The sequence below is a fragment of the Piliocolobus tephrosceles genome, chromosome X (genome assembly GCF_002776525.5).
Source record: "Piliocolobus tephrosceles isolate RC106 chromosome X, ASM277652v3, whole genome shotgun sequence".
NCBI classification, from domain to species: domain Eukaryota; kingdom Metazoa; phylum Chordata; class Mammalia; order Primates; family Cercopithecidae; genus Piliocolobus; species Piliocolobus tephrosceles.
The window spans coordinates 3611616-3625811 of NC_045455.1; the positions used below are offsets into that span (position 1 = coordinate 3611616).

Below are 14196 nucleotides of genomic sequence, written 5' to 3' on the forward strand. Positions count from 1 at the left end.
GCGTTAGTGCTCTTGCCCGTAGCATTAATAGTGCTGTTGCCCGTAGCATTAATAGTGCTGTTGCCCGTAGCATTAATAGTGCTCTTGCCCGTAGCATTAATAGTGCTGTTGCCCATAGCGTTAATAGTACTCTTGCCCGTAGCGTTAACAGTGCTCTCTATGAATGGTGTGAGATTTTAATCACAATCACTGAAGCTCATCAGAAGGTGAGTGCTCCTTATCTGACATGCTTGGGACCAGAAGTGTTTTGGATTTGGGAGTTTTTTAAATTTTGAAACATCTGCATATACTTACTGGTTGAGCAACTCTGAACTGAAAAATCTGAAATCCAAAATGCTCCAACGAGATGAACTTTGAGCGTCATATCAGTGCTCTAAAGGGTTCTGATTTTGGAGCCCTTCAGATTTGGGAGTTTTGGATTAGGAATGGTCAACCTGAATGGCCATACTGTAACTCTAATTGCATTATTTATTCATTTATTTATTTATTAAGACAGAGTCTCGCTCTGTCACCAGGCTGGAGTGCAGTGGTGTGATCTTGGCTCACTGCAACCTCCAACTCCCGAGTTCAAGTGATTCTCCTGCCTCAACCTCTCAAGTAGCTGGGATTACAGGCATGCGCCACCACGCCCAGCTAATATATATATATATATATATATTGTATTTTTAGTAGAGGCCTGGTTTCACCATGTTGGCCAAGACGGTCTCCATCTCTTGACCTCGTGATCCGCTCGCCTCGGCCTCCCAAAGTGCTGGGATTATAGGCGTGAGCCACCGTGTCTGGCCTGATTGCATTATTTTAGTTTTCTTGGATTTCACATTAAACATCCTAATGCTATTATTTAGCTCAACCCCCCCTTTTTCTTTGGCCTTAGTTGATTGGGAATTAGAAAAACAGCTTAAATATAATACATTATGGCACTAATATAACTATTCTATCATTTGCAGAAATTAATTACATGTTCTCAGGATGCTTCTTGACAGTACTGGCTTTCTGCAGTGAAACCTCTTCCGCTCAACTCCTACACAATCCTTGAAGATGAGCTGGTGGGTATCACTCCCCGGTCATCTCTCCCCTTCACTCTTTAAAGTGAAAACAAACTCATGACAAATGCTGTCCAGACGAGCAATCATTTTAGAAAGAGGTGAAACTGATATGGAAATAGAAAGAAACCTCCTCTCTTTCTATTTATTTTCTCTAGAAAGCATGCTTACTTTATGTCTAGTCAAAGGCATGTCTACCATTAGGTTCCATTTAGTGCAGCTGTGAAATGAAGCTTATTGCTTTGAAGTTTTAAGTGGGACTGAAAGTCTCTAAGTAAAACCTTATTTTGAAGAAGAGGATCTTTTTTAGTTCAACTTTTGGGAGTTGGATATGTAATACTTTTAATGACTTGAGGCCTTTGTGAATTTTACTCTGGATATATTTAAACCTACGCCTTTTTTGTCTTTCATTAAGTTACCAGTAAAGTCTGTCCAATTTCTCTCCCTGGAGTCCTTAGAACAGAGTGGATATTCACTGGTCTCCAATGCATTCTTCTGTCCTTCCTGCATACGGGGCTGGGAGAAGACTAGTCAGTGTTCTAGACCGATCATTCATCATTCTTCTAAGAGAAGGCCAAATATTTGTAAAATTTCAGGTGCTACATGATGAGGAATTTACCCCAAGGCCTTCGAGTGCAGGAAGCCTGGCTTCCTGTTTCAGAGTTTTGCTTGAATTCTCCGGACTGCTTATTCAATCCTCTCTTTCTTTCAGGTTGCAACGGTATGGCTGGTTGGGGCTGTGGACGCGTACAGTAAAATCTGTTAAAGATTTATGGATCTTGCCCTCTGTGGCTGGCATATCCCAGCTGCCTGAGGGTATAAGATCTGCCACTTCTCTAAGTGGGGTTGAAATGAGTAGTATGCTAAAAGCGACACAAACCAAAGCGAACTGCTTCCTCCAGGCTCATAGGATTCTGTTAATTTTGCTCTAAATTAGTGGAAACTCATCAGTCCTCAAAGACCACGGCAATATTCCTTTCACCAAACCTGAGAAAGGCTGGTTTCATTGACAGACGCTACGCATGGGTGCAATGCACAAAACTGATTTTGAGAGTAAGGTTCTCTTGACATACATCTCTTATTTTCATAATACTTTTACAATGCCCAAATCACCACCTAAAGTGCATTTTCTTAAAAATAATTACTACTATGCAGAGCTAAGACATGCCAGAACTTTAATTTTCATTAGAGATCACCCTCACTATAGAATTCATCCAACCTTCAGTTGCTTTATTCAAAACAGACTTTAAGAGGAAGAACTGTAATAATGCCTCACAAAGACAACAATTTAATAGAAAACACGGATGCTGACGGTGGAGCCAAGAACTTGTTAGGCAAAAGATACTATTTACCCAACATTAATTACTTCCATTTTATGTTGTTCTTTTTCTTTATTTCTGGTTCCAAACCTCTAAGAGTTATTCACCCTAACAATGTTTTAGATACAAAAACTTTTGTTCCTACGGCGGGGATTTTTCACGCGCTCACAGTGGCTTCGCAGGAAGCTGCCATCGATACGGGGCTTCCAACGGGTTCCTGGGAGGTGTCTGGCTGCTGCCATTCTCCTAGAATGCAAACTTCTAGGCTGGACACAGAGAGGAAAGGGACAGGGGTGTTTTAATCTTTCTAATCAGTGGGGACATATGGCCTTTGGAAGGCCCGCTTTGTCCTTCCCAGGTGAGTCAGACCTCTGACGCCCTGAGCGCTTCAGTTGTCTACACCACAGTGAACACATTTGGGTGAGATGCCAGAGGGCTCAGAAGTGCAGGTAGCTCAGGGCCTCAGGCTGACCAGTTTCCTAAGGACATTTTGAAATTTAAAAATACACTTTAAAATTTAAAAATACACTTTAAAATTTTTTGAAATTTAAAAATACACTTATACGTTCGTTTACCCTAATGCCAATGATAGTAACACACAATGTATGCAACATCTTCACCGTTCGAGGATTAAGGACACTAACCATGTCCTTCTGATTTAATGACGGACAAAATAAAGCAGAGACGAAGGGACCCCCCATTTCCTCCTCCCTGGGGTTCCTCCTTCCTGGCGTACCCACCGCGTGCCGCATTTAGGTGGCAAATTCAAAGGCCCCTCAGTGAGGAAAATGTGCGTGCAGTTGCTTGGTTTGATCATTTCTGCCATTTTCTCCCCTTGGCTATTATTTTACTGTTTCCAAAAGAAAACAACAACAGTAATTTCAAAACGTTGCAAAACAATCTAGTAGTTTTCTCTTTATTATTAAAGCAGTCTAGTAGAAGACTGTTCACAGACAGGAACATTTAGACTCTTGTGTAGACCGCCTCTAAAGGACCGCTGACACAAACCCGACTGGGAAGACTGACTGTGGACGCTGTTTCTCTACAAAGGTACCATAGCTTTAGACATTCTTCCTGCTGCATGAGGGAAGACAGATTCAGAGAAAACATTTCTATTCAAAGTAAGTTTTAGAAAGCATCTCATGTCTGGTAACTACTATGGTCTGGTCTTTTTAGAAATCCTGCAATTGTTTACTAAGAATGAATTGGAAGCCAAGAAAACAAAACGATGGTCTTTGAAGATTGCCATTTCTTCTCTAACAGAGAGGGGGGAAAGATTCAGTGCTATACTTGTCAAAACTTTCCATCAGGAGGTCGGAAAGAAGGATTTCGAAAGTCAGCGTTTTCGTTTGGTTTTAAGAATGCAACTGTGATTTCCTTTTACTCTAGTTTATCAACAGTTCTTTGGAGTCTGTGTGAGGTTTTTAACCAAGACATGAAATAGCTATTATTATCTGATCTCAGCTAACTTGTCAATCCGATGGAGTGTTGAGCTTCGGAAGTGGCATTTTCTTTCATGTCCTCCATCCTAAGAAAGGCTCTAGCTTCCTTTTAGCAATGGAGTTTTACATTTCTTCAACACTCAAAGATGTATTTTCTCTCAGCTACGGCATGGAAGGCACTGGTCTAAGAGAAGGGAAGAGTCAATGAACGGGACGGAGGCCCCAGCAGCAGGGGCTGCAAGGGGGCCAGGGTGACTCTTGGAGAGCCAAGGGTATGCGTGGAGAAAGGGGAGATGCAGAGAGAAGGAGGGGGAGGAGTGTGCAAAGCTCTGGAAGGCCCATTTGAGCAAGGTAAGAAGCCTTCAGGAGACTCATTTAAAGAAGTCATGTGTCCTACCCAAGGTCACAGAGCCCTCTGTGACAAAGTCTCGAGGTTCATACTCTGGTGCTCCATTCAATGAGGATATAGTTCTAATTAAAGAAAACGCCAGGCCAGGAACAGTGGCTCACACATGTAATCCCAGCACTTTGAGAGACGGAGGCAGGCGAATCACCTGAGGTCGGGAGTTCGAGACCATCTTGGCCAACATGGAGAAACCCCATCTCTACTAAAAATACAAAATTAGCCGGGTGTGTTGGCGCATGCCTGTAGTCCCAGCTACTCGGGAGGCTGAGGCAGGAGAATGGCTTGAACCCAGGAGGTGGAGGTTGCAGCGACCCGAGATGGCACCACTGCACTCCAGCCCAGGCAACAAGAGTGAAACTCCGTCTCAAAAAAAAAAAAAAAAAAAAGAGAGAGAGAAAATGCCTTGAAAGACAGGAAACTTGGCCCCAAACACAGGCAGTGGATTATGCATTGTCACAGTTGGCTACTAAAATTTTAAAACAATATGTATTCATTCAACAAATATTTAGTGTGTATCCATCATGTGTCAAGCCCCACGTAGGCCCCAGGAATACAGAAGTAAACAGAGCAGTCATCTTCTGGAGCTGTGGCTATGCGAGTACTTGAGGTGTGGCTAGTGAACGGAAGAACTGAATTTTAAATTTCATTTCATTTTAATTAATTAAAACTGAAACTGAAATAGCTGAATGTGCCTAGCAGTTACCATACTGAACATCCAATCTCTGTGAGTTTGCAGCCGGGGTAGAGGGAGGATCTGGAGAGACAGGAAACTCACAGCAAATGTGTAAGACTATTGTAGACAGTAAATCCTAGATGAAAAGAAAATACAATATAAAGTCAGGGTTTCATGAAAGTAAGACCAAGATGGGTGACCTACTGGGCTTAAATATTTACAAAAAGAATATTTTCTGAAACTTGGAGCTTCAGAACATAATGCAGTTCTTTCTTTCCAGTGAGATTTAACCATTTTCTTGAAGTGGGACTTTTAATAAACTGTTGTAGAATTGAGTTAATTATGCAGCTGATGAAGAGAGAAGCAATGACAAATTTCTGGCCCCTCCTCCGCTTGCCATTCCACCCCATATGATAAATATTTTATGTCAAAAGAACCATTATCACACCACTGAGGATTTGATAGAAAATGGGCCAGTTTGGAGCTCACCCACAGACAGTACTCACAGGACCCAGTTGCTGTAGCCCCTGCAGTGCTGGATGAGCCAGACCACCTTTGCTCCAAAGCCACACTAAAAATAACTGCATGGTTTTGAAAGTGAGTGGGAGCTATGTGCAGACAGGGCTATAAAAGCCTGGAAGCCAGGTGGTGTTTCTGCTATGTCTGACTAATTTCTTGCCCTTTCTGTGCAGCGTGTAAAATGCTGGAGATTTCTTTTGCTAAGTGTACTGCGCACACCATTAAAAAGTATCTGTCTGGAAAAACTGCAGTTGGTTTGCAAAGAGGTCTGACACAGCAGCACTGACGTTTTTATTCCACACAGGCACACATCTTCAAAGAACTAAGACAGAGGCTGGGCGTGGTGGCTCATGCCTATAATCTCAGCACTTTGGGGGCCGAGGCGGGTGGCTCGCCTGAGGTCAGAAGATCGAGACCAGCCTGGCCAACAGGTGAAACCCCATCTCTACTAAAAATACAAAAATTTCAGAACCCGTCCAGCCACGGGAACACCCATATGAAAGCACCCCTGCTGCCCGGGCCTCACAATTCTCTCCTTGGGGAAGATTTAGTTTTATTTTAAAATCCTGGCTATCTACACAGAAGGGTAAGGTTTATGATTGGCAATACACAATAGAAGATGCCGTTGGCAAGACCACTGCTCTCCTTAGAGGGCATATCTTGCTAATGGCTTTGCTTCATACCTCTGTGGGGCACCCTCTCCTTTCCTTCCCGGAGGCTGGGAGCTCTTTTTTTTTTCATCTCAAGATGACCCCTCTGAGCTGACAGCAAGAGCCAAAGACAAGGAATTTTCTTGGCTTCTCATTATCTGCCTCCATCCCACTCCGAGCACCCATTCCCTCTTCTCTTGGCGGCTTTTTTTTTGCTCAGTTTCTCTCTGGTTTCTTTTACTTTGATTTATATTGTTGAATTTAAGAAATCTGGTGAGGCTAAGGATTATTTGATCCAAGTCCAGGGACCCACAGACTGTGGGAAACTCTCAGTTACATGAAAAAATGTACTCACTAAACACAACTTGTTGCCCTGCACACTCAGCCGCTGCTTACTTGAGCGAGCTTGTCAACTGCAACCTTCCGGAAGCATAGTCTCCAGGCTCTCAGCTGCGGCTGCCAGGCCACAGGGGGCACTGTGGGTCCTGCCTGGATGCATTCTGAGTGACGTAGGGAAGTTCATTCACTAGTTCAGGGGCTGACAACATGGGTTCTCTTTTCCCTGTTGTCATGTGGCAGCGCCATCTGCCCATCTCCCTAGTTCCCAGCAAGTTGGAGTTATCCAACCAGTCTTCACATTTACTAGTTTCTGGAACACCCAAGTGCCTTAGGACACAGGAGGGGCCCTGTGAAGGTCGATGTCCTTAAAAAAATTAAAACAATCTATCTGATCAGAGTTTATGGTCAAAAATCAGATGTTCGCAGGGAACAGGAATCTGGCTAAGTTATTGAAATAATGAACTAAAATTAACCTTACTTGGAAAAATCCAAGACTTTCACAATCTTCTAGGTGAGTTAACAAGCAAAGCAAAGTTGTCTTCTTCGTTGACTCCGATTTCCTACCTGCCCCTCTACGGCCTTCTATACTATTAACATTTACATTGCATGGTGCTGATAACTCTATTAGAAATTCTGTAACTGAAACTCACTTTGATGCTTTCCATTCAACTGCCTTCCATCTCCATGGTGTATAAAGAAAGAAAACTGAAAAGAGATAGAAAAAGAAGGCTGGGTGTGGTGGCTCACACCTGTAATGCCAGCAGTTTGGGAGGCTGAGGTGGGTGGATTGCCTGAACTTAGGAGTTCAAGACCAGACTGGGCAATATGGCAAAATCCCATCTCTACAAAAAAAATACAAAAATTAACCGGGTGTGGTGGTGCATGTCTACAGTCCCAGCTACTTGAGGGCCTGAGGCAGGAGAATTGCTGGAGCCTGGGAGGGCTGCAATGGAAGGTGCTAGGGGTGGGCAGCCTTGTCCGGATGGTTGCCTGGTATTCAGTGGAGGGATAAATCTGAGAACATGCAGTGCCAATGAATCAGAACTTATAATTTATAATTATTCCAATATACTTACTAGAGATTATTTGAAATACAGACCCTCACATAACAATAAAGTCCTGATCATTTGTTAAAGTCATTTTTTTTAACTTACAAAACAACTGAAGAGGTGGTTAGAGAGTTAACCAGGGAACCGTAACTCTTGCATAACGAGGAGAAACTCTCTCCCCTCATGCTGCCTATGTTGTTCCCTGCACCCCGGAGAGCCTCACTCTTCCAGGCTGACGTGTGGGCAGAGGAGTACGGACACAAAAGATGATTATGCTGGAAAAAGCATTTGTCTAAGTCCCCAGACTTGAGTTTTGTTTTGGACTCTGCCACAATCTGGGTGTGAGATTTGCAGAAGCCATTTCCCTCCTGAAGTCAGTGTGCTCCTATGTGAACTACAGGACATGGGCTGGCTCCTGGCTCAGCTCCTCCCAGCTCTGCCCAGGGAGGGGAAGTGGGCCGTGCCCAGCAGCCGGGACACAGCTCCCGCCCTGCCTCTTCATGCCTCAACTCTGTAGCTTGCTGGAATTATCTGTGGGACTGGGTGGTTCTGTCCGGGAGAAGCAATTCTCTCCCTGCTAGGAGAGTCCACCGCTCACCCCCCAAGGATAGAGAACAAACTCCATAAATTTGACCCAAAGCTCATTCACTGGTCACATGAGAATCCATTTGGAACTGGAATCCATAGTATGCTTGTGATTTCTGCTTAGTGTCCAAAAGTTATCCAGTGACGTACAACTTCCGATGTTGGCTGTCACCATGGTGACACACAGATGAACTGGGTACCATGCCCATAAAAGGCTGAGCTAGCCAAGTGCTGGGGCGTGGCGAGTCTGCAGCCAGGCATTTCCAGAGGCTGTTACAGTAGCACCACAGGGAACAGAGACGGGAGTCACCCCAGGGGAAGCTGTGGGAAAGAACAAACTATGCACACAGCCCTTTCGACAGCAAGCTCTGTCCAGCTGCTATTTTTATGTATTATCTTACTTCAAGAAAATACTATCAGTGCAAACGTAGGGCAGACAGAGCTCTGCTTCTGCAAGAACACATTTGGGAAAATCTGTTAATTAAAAAATAGTTAAGCCACCTGCACTGGATTTGTAGTCTTGAAATAGATACTCTATCTTAAAAATGTTTTAATACAATAGATGCAACAGTCCTGAGAGTAAATGTCTCCTGTAACATAGAGAAGACTATCTCCAGGAATATACTCTGTAGAAAACGGTAAATGGCATCACTGATCTCTTTCTTACCTTTTATCATCAGCCATTTCTATCGCTTTATTGGTGAATGTCCAGGGTCTCACCTGAATTAACAGGGCAGCCTGTGTGCTGATTGTTAACACACCCCAGTGACTGGCTCTGTGTGGTCCCTTGGCAGCAGGGGCCTCGGCCCAGTGAAACAACAGTGTCAAGCATCACGCAGTACCCAGAGGTACAGGTACAACCAGATTTCAGGCCACGTGAGCGCTGCGCGTGCACAGTGGATCCCACAGTCCAGGCCCCAGGGCAGGGGTATCGTTCACCTCTGTCTTTTGCACAACCCTTCACACAGCTGCCAATCACAGCCTAATTGGATCAGTGTTGATAACCCGTCTGAATAACCAGCGGAAAGCCAAGCCCACACAGAGTTTTGGATTACTCATGTTAATCACATTAACCAGAAGGTGTCGATTTTTCATTTTACTTGGCAAATTATAGAAAGAGACTCAAGGTGTTTCCTTCATTAGGGACACTGGGAAATAAAAAGGTCTCAATGCCTGCACTGTGACTTCACAAAATCATACAGTCTTGGGGATCTTTAGAAATTCCCTCTTAACAACCTCATTGAAAAGACCTCTGGCATCACCTAACAGTATACTGCTATGCAGATGCCATTATATACTGAAATAATCTGAACTAGCTGTGTTTACTGAAGAATAAAATTCTCCTAAAGGCATTATGGAAAATGTTACTATGTTGATTCTGCATTAAATAATCATAGAAAGTGAAAAGGAACAGACCCGGTCACCTCTACTCAGTTTGTTTGGGTTCTGTTTGTCTGATGACATGGAGAAGAATGCAGAGTCCCGCTAGACGGTAACTCCAGAAACTCCATCCCACACAGCCAGTCTCGCAGATACGTGTATACCACCAATTCTATCCATGCCCATATAAGGCTGAGTCAGTCAAGGGCTGCGGGGTGGAGAGTCTGCAGTCAGGCATTCTCATCACTGCGGCAGAAGCATCGTTGCGAAAATCTACAGCATGGGACCCGGGGGAATTTTACATCTCGTGAAATGGCTTCCATAAACTTAAAAATTATTTAGCCTTGTTAAGTGCTGATAAATGATCTTCAACCAGCAATTTCTAAATCACAAAGTCCCCACTGCAGGCAGAGGAATGCTTAACCAAAACAAAAATAACTGCTTTGAGAATTGCAACTAATGATGAACGCAGCAGGTGGAGAGATGGGAGCTTTGATCGAAGGGGCAGGACGCCTCCTGAGTTGTGATTTCTGACAGTGAAATAACGATCAGTTACAGGTCAGCAAATAGGGATGACAGCATTTATAAAGAGGTTCCCTATCACGAACTGTGGCCACCTGATTTTGTTGAGGGGACACAGGCGAGGAGGCAGCGGCAGCGCACCCCAGCCCCGGAGGCCAAGCTCCAGCAGATGGTCGTTCTTCCTGGCAGGTAAGGATGGGGAATGGCGACGGTAGAAACTGACTTCAGGACTCAACTTGGGGAAACTCATTTGGACACCCAAGGGCTGTTATAATTTCTGATTCCAACAACAACGGGGCAATGCAGGCAAGAGTTTCCAGTTGCCTTGACAACCTGGCATTTGCTAAACGAAGGTGTAGACAAGCACGATTCCTAGGGCAGATGCATGAGTCCAGGGAATAAAGGCAAGGAGGCTGTGTCATAAAATAAACTACTACTCCCTACACCTTCGCAGATGCAAGATGGACTTAAACGTGCACGTATAAATAATAATTTTTAAACCAAGTAACACCAAGACTCAGTTTTAAGGCATCAGTTTTAAAGGCAACAGAATCAGAGACAAATCACTTTGACTGAACATATTAAATCCAATATTAGGGCAATATTTCAAATTCTGCCAGATGTAATGGTGATAATTTGGGGTACCCTTTTTTCCTCTTACTTATCAGATAGACCACATAAAAGACCTTCAGGGAATGAGCATTTTCAAAGTGAGAATTGTTAGCAATGATACAATTGCCAGTGCTCTCTAGTTTGTATAACTATATTGCAGTATAAATGCAACTAATTACGTTTTTCTTTACAGAATATTTTTATAACATTTTTGCTTATGTAAAAGTATAAAACATCATTGCTTTATATATGTACATACAAACACACATGCAAACACACATATGTACTTACAATGAACAACGAACGAAAGAAAAGATGCTTGTGAAAATTTTTAAAATTGCTCTCAATTTTGTAGGAAAGTGGTATACATTGACCCAATTTTGTATTATATTATTGTTTGTTCTAGTGGAAGAGAATACAACTGTATTAAATTTCTTAGCAAAGTATGCAATGACTTAATCAGGCAATTTAAGACACTCTCATTTCAAATGGAAGTACAATTAGGCACCGCATCACGACTTTTTGGTCAACAACAGACTGCATTGAAGACAGTGGTCCCCTAAGATGACACCGGATCTGCCCAACGCATGACTCACATGTTTGTGGTGGTGCTGGTGTGGACAAACCTACTGTGTTCCTGGTTGCATCAGAGTGTGGACATGCAGTTACATGCAGCGTGTGACACTTGGTGATAAGCAACTGTGTCACTGGTTTCTGCATTTACTATACTCTACTGTTTATCGTTATTTTGGAGTATACGCCTATTTATATGTGTACATATGCTAAGTGTAAAATAGCCTCAGGCAGATGCTTCAGGAAGAATCCAGAAGAAGGCATTGTTCCCAGAGGGGAAGACGGTTCCATGCGCCTTACTACCAGGAAGACCTTCTGGTGGGACAAGATGTGGAGGTGGAAGACAGTGGTATTGATCATCCTGAGCCTGTGTAGGCCTCAGCTCCCATGTCTGTTTCTTTGTTTTTAACAAAAAAGTTTAAAAAGAAAAAAAAAAATTGAATAGAAAAAAACATCGAATAAGAATACAGGAAAAGAAAACATGTTTGTACAGCTGTACAATGTGTGTTTTAAGCTAAGTATTAAACAAAAAGAGTCAAAGAGTTTAAAAAGCTTAACAGTTTGTAAAGTAAAAAAGTTACAGTAAACTAAGGTTAATTTATTACTGAAGAAAGAAAAACACTGAAAATGTAAGTTTAGGGCCACCTAAGACCCAGTGTTTACAGAGTCTACAGTGGTGCCCAGTCACGCCCCAGGCCTTCACATCCACACGTCCCTCACTCCCTGATGCAGACAGAGCAGTTTCCAAGTTCCGCAAGCTCTTTTCGTGGTAAACGCCCTATACAGGAGTCCTATTTTAAATCTTTTTACTGTACCTTTTCTGCATTTAGATATACAAATACTACTGTGTTGCAATTGCCTATGTATAGGTTTGTAGCCTAGGAGTGACAGGCTCTATCACATAGCCTGGGTGTATAGTACGCCACGACATCTAGGAGTGACAGGTTCCATCACATAGCCTGGGTAGGCCATGCCACCTAGGTTTGTGTGAGTACCCTCTAGGATGTCAAGCAATGATGAAATTGCCCAGCCACACGTGTCCCAGAAGGTATCCCCGTCGTTAAGCGAGGCATGACTGTATGAGGAAGATAGTATTACTTATCGCAATGCTGTGACTTACACGTCCACCTTTCTCAGGGTAGCACTGGCAGCCCCCACTGCAATCTCTTCCTCCGCACGGCACATCAAACTTCTTCACACCCTGCAACAATAAAACACAAGGCAAAGAAAAGTTACCTAAAACATTGCCAACTACAACAGGTATTAAAATATCATCTGTTGAGATTCCTTCCAACTCTAGAAACTATTCATTCAAAACATTCAATAAGACTTTATTAAAAAACAGACTAACTTTTAGAGCAGTTTTCAGTGCACAGCAAAATCGAGTGTAAGGTCCAGAGATTTCCAATACCCCTGTCTCTCCCACCCCTGGAGTTCCCCACTATCGACATCCTGCACCAGGATGCACAGGTTGGAACCGACCTGTACACTGGTTACAATCACTGAGTCCGCGTGCATCACAGTCACCACAGTCCACAGTTGAGACCAGCGTTCATCCGCATGCATCACCGTCACCACAGTCCACAGTAGAGACCAGGATTCACCCTTGGTGCTGTATATTCTATGGTCAATGAGCCTTTAAATAGTGCCCACTAGGCCGGGCGTGGTCACTCACGCCTGCAATCCCAGCACTTTGGGAGGCCGAGGCAGGTGGACCACAAGGTCAGGAAATCGAGACCATCCTGGCCAACATGGTGAAACCCCGTTCCCACTAAAAATACAAAAATTAGCCGGACATGGTGGCAGGCATCTGTATTCTCAGCTTAGGAGGCTGAGGCAGGAAAATCGCTTGAACTCGGGAAGTGGAGGTTGCAGTGAGCTGAGATCATGCCACTGCACTCCAGTCTGGGCCACAGAACGAGACTGTCTCAAAAAAAAAAAAAAAAAAGTGCCCACTAAGTGCTAGATGCCAAGCAAAGTCCTGGACCTCCAGCATCAGAACATTCCCAGAATATGGATTCCATGTGAAGAGTGGAATCAGGAAGGAGCAGGCCTGTGGCAGGCACGAGAAACTCCGGGGCATGGGCAGCAGCTCTGCCTTCTGCCTGGACATGTGGAGCGTGCGCCTGGAGAAAATGCTTGCGAGGAACCCAGAGAGGTGGGCAGGAGTGGACCACCATGGAGGGGAGGAGGTGGCGTTGGCGCAAACGGTGGCTCCCTCATGGGACAGACATCATGGTGACCAGAGGGAGGGCCATGTGAGGAAGCGGGACTGGCAGGTGCATCTGGCGGGATGCCAAACCCTCACCTGCACCACTGATACCACTTTCGACTTCAACTGAGGGGCGTCGGCCGAGCAAGTCCACTTCCTTTCCCCTTCGCCCTGTGAGACATACTTATGCTCAGAAAGGAGGAGGAATGCCGGGAAGAGGCTTTTCTCAGGACCTATTCCGGCAAGTGGGTGACCCCACTGAGCGTTTCCTCAGAGAAGCAGACACAACCCTAAGTGAGTCAGTGGGGAACGGAGGGAGTTCCCCGGATGGACAATCCCGACGGGGCAAAAAGGTGTTTCTCATCCTTGATCTCGACATTCAGATCAAAGACGGACTTGGAGACTGGGCTACTGGACAAGCACCTTAGCTCTTCCTTTCGGACTGTGACGGTATTAAACGTTTTGAGATGATGGCAATCAGAGTGACCCTCTTTTCTCCCCTTTCTGATCAGCCGGGCCTCAGCGCAGGCCTCCTCTCCCCTGACAGGTGAGCTAGTAAAACCTTCATTCTACAGGTGAGCCAGTGCTGCCCGCCCCACACACAGGTGAGCTAGTGCAGCCCTCCCCCCCACACACAGGTGAGCTAGTACAGTCCTCCCCCCACACACAGGTGAGCTAGTACAGCCCTCCCCCACACACAGGTGAGCTAGTGCAGCCCTCCCCCTGACACACACAGGTGAGCTAGAGTAGCCCTCCCCCTGACACACGTGAGCTAGTACAGCCCTCCCCCCCACACACAGGTGAGCTAGTACAGCCCTCCCCCCCCACACACAGGTGAGCTAGTACAGCCCTCCCCCACACACACAGGTGAG

At 44.7% G+C, this 14196-nt stretch overlaps 1 protein-coding gene across 1 annotated transcript in view; it reads right to left on the reverse strand.

Moving 5' to 3' along the window:
- Nucleotides 1-14196, reverse strand: part of COL4A2 (collagen type IV alpha 2 chain) — a 199989-nt gene that overhangs the window by 136481 nt on the left and 49312 nt on the right. Inside the window, exon 4 of the mRNA XM_023217645.2 lies at nt 12233-12313. Within this exon, the coding sequence (XP_023073413.1) occupies nt 12233-12313 (81 nt within the window). The remainder of the gene's footprint in view (nt 1-12232; nt 12314-14196) is intronic.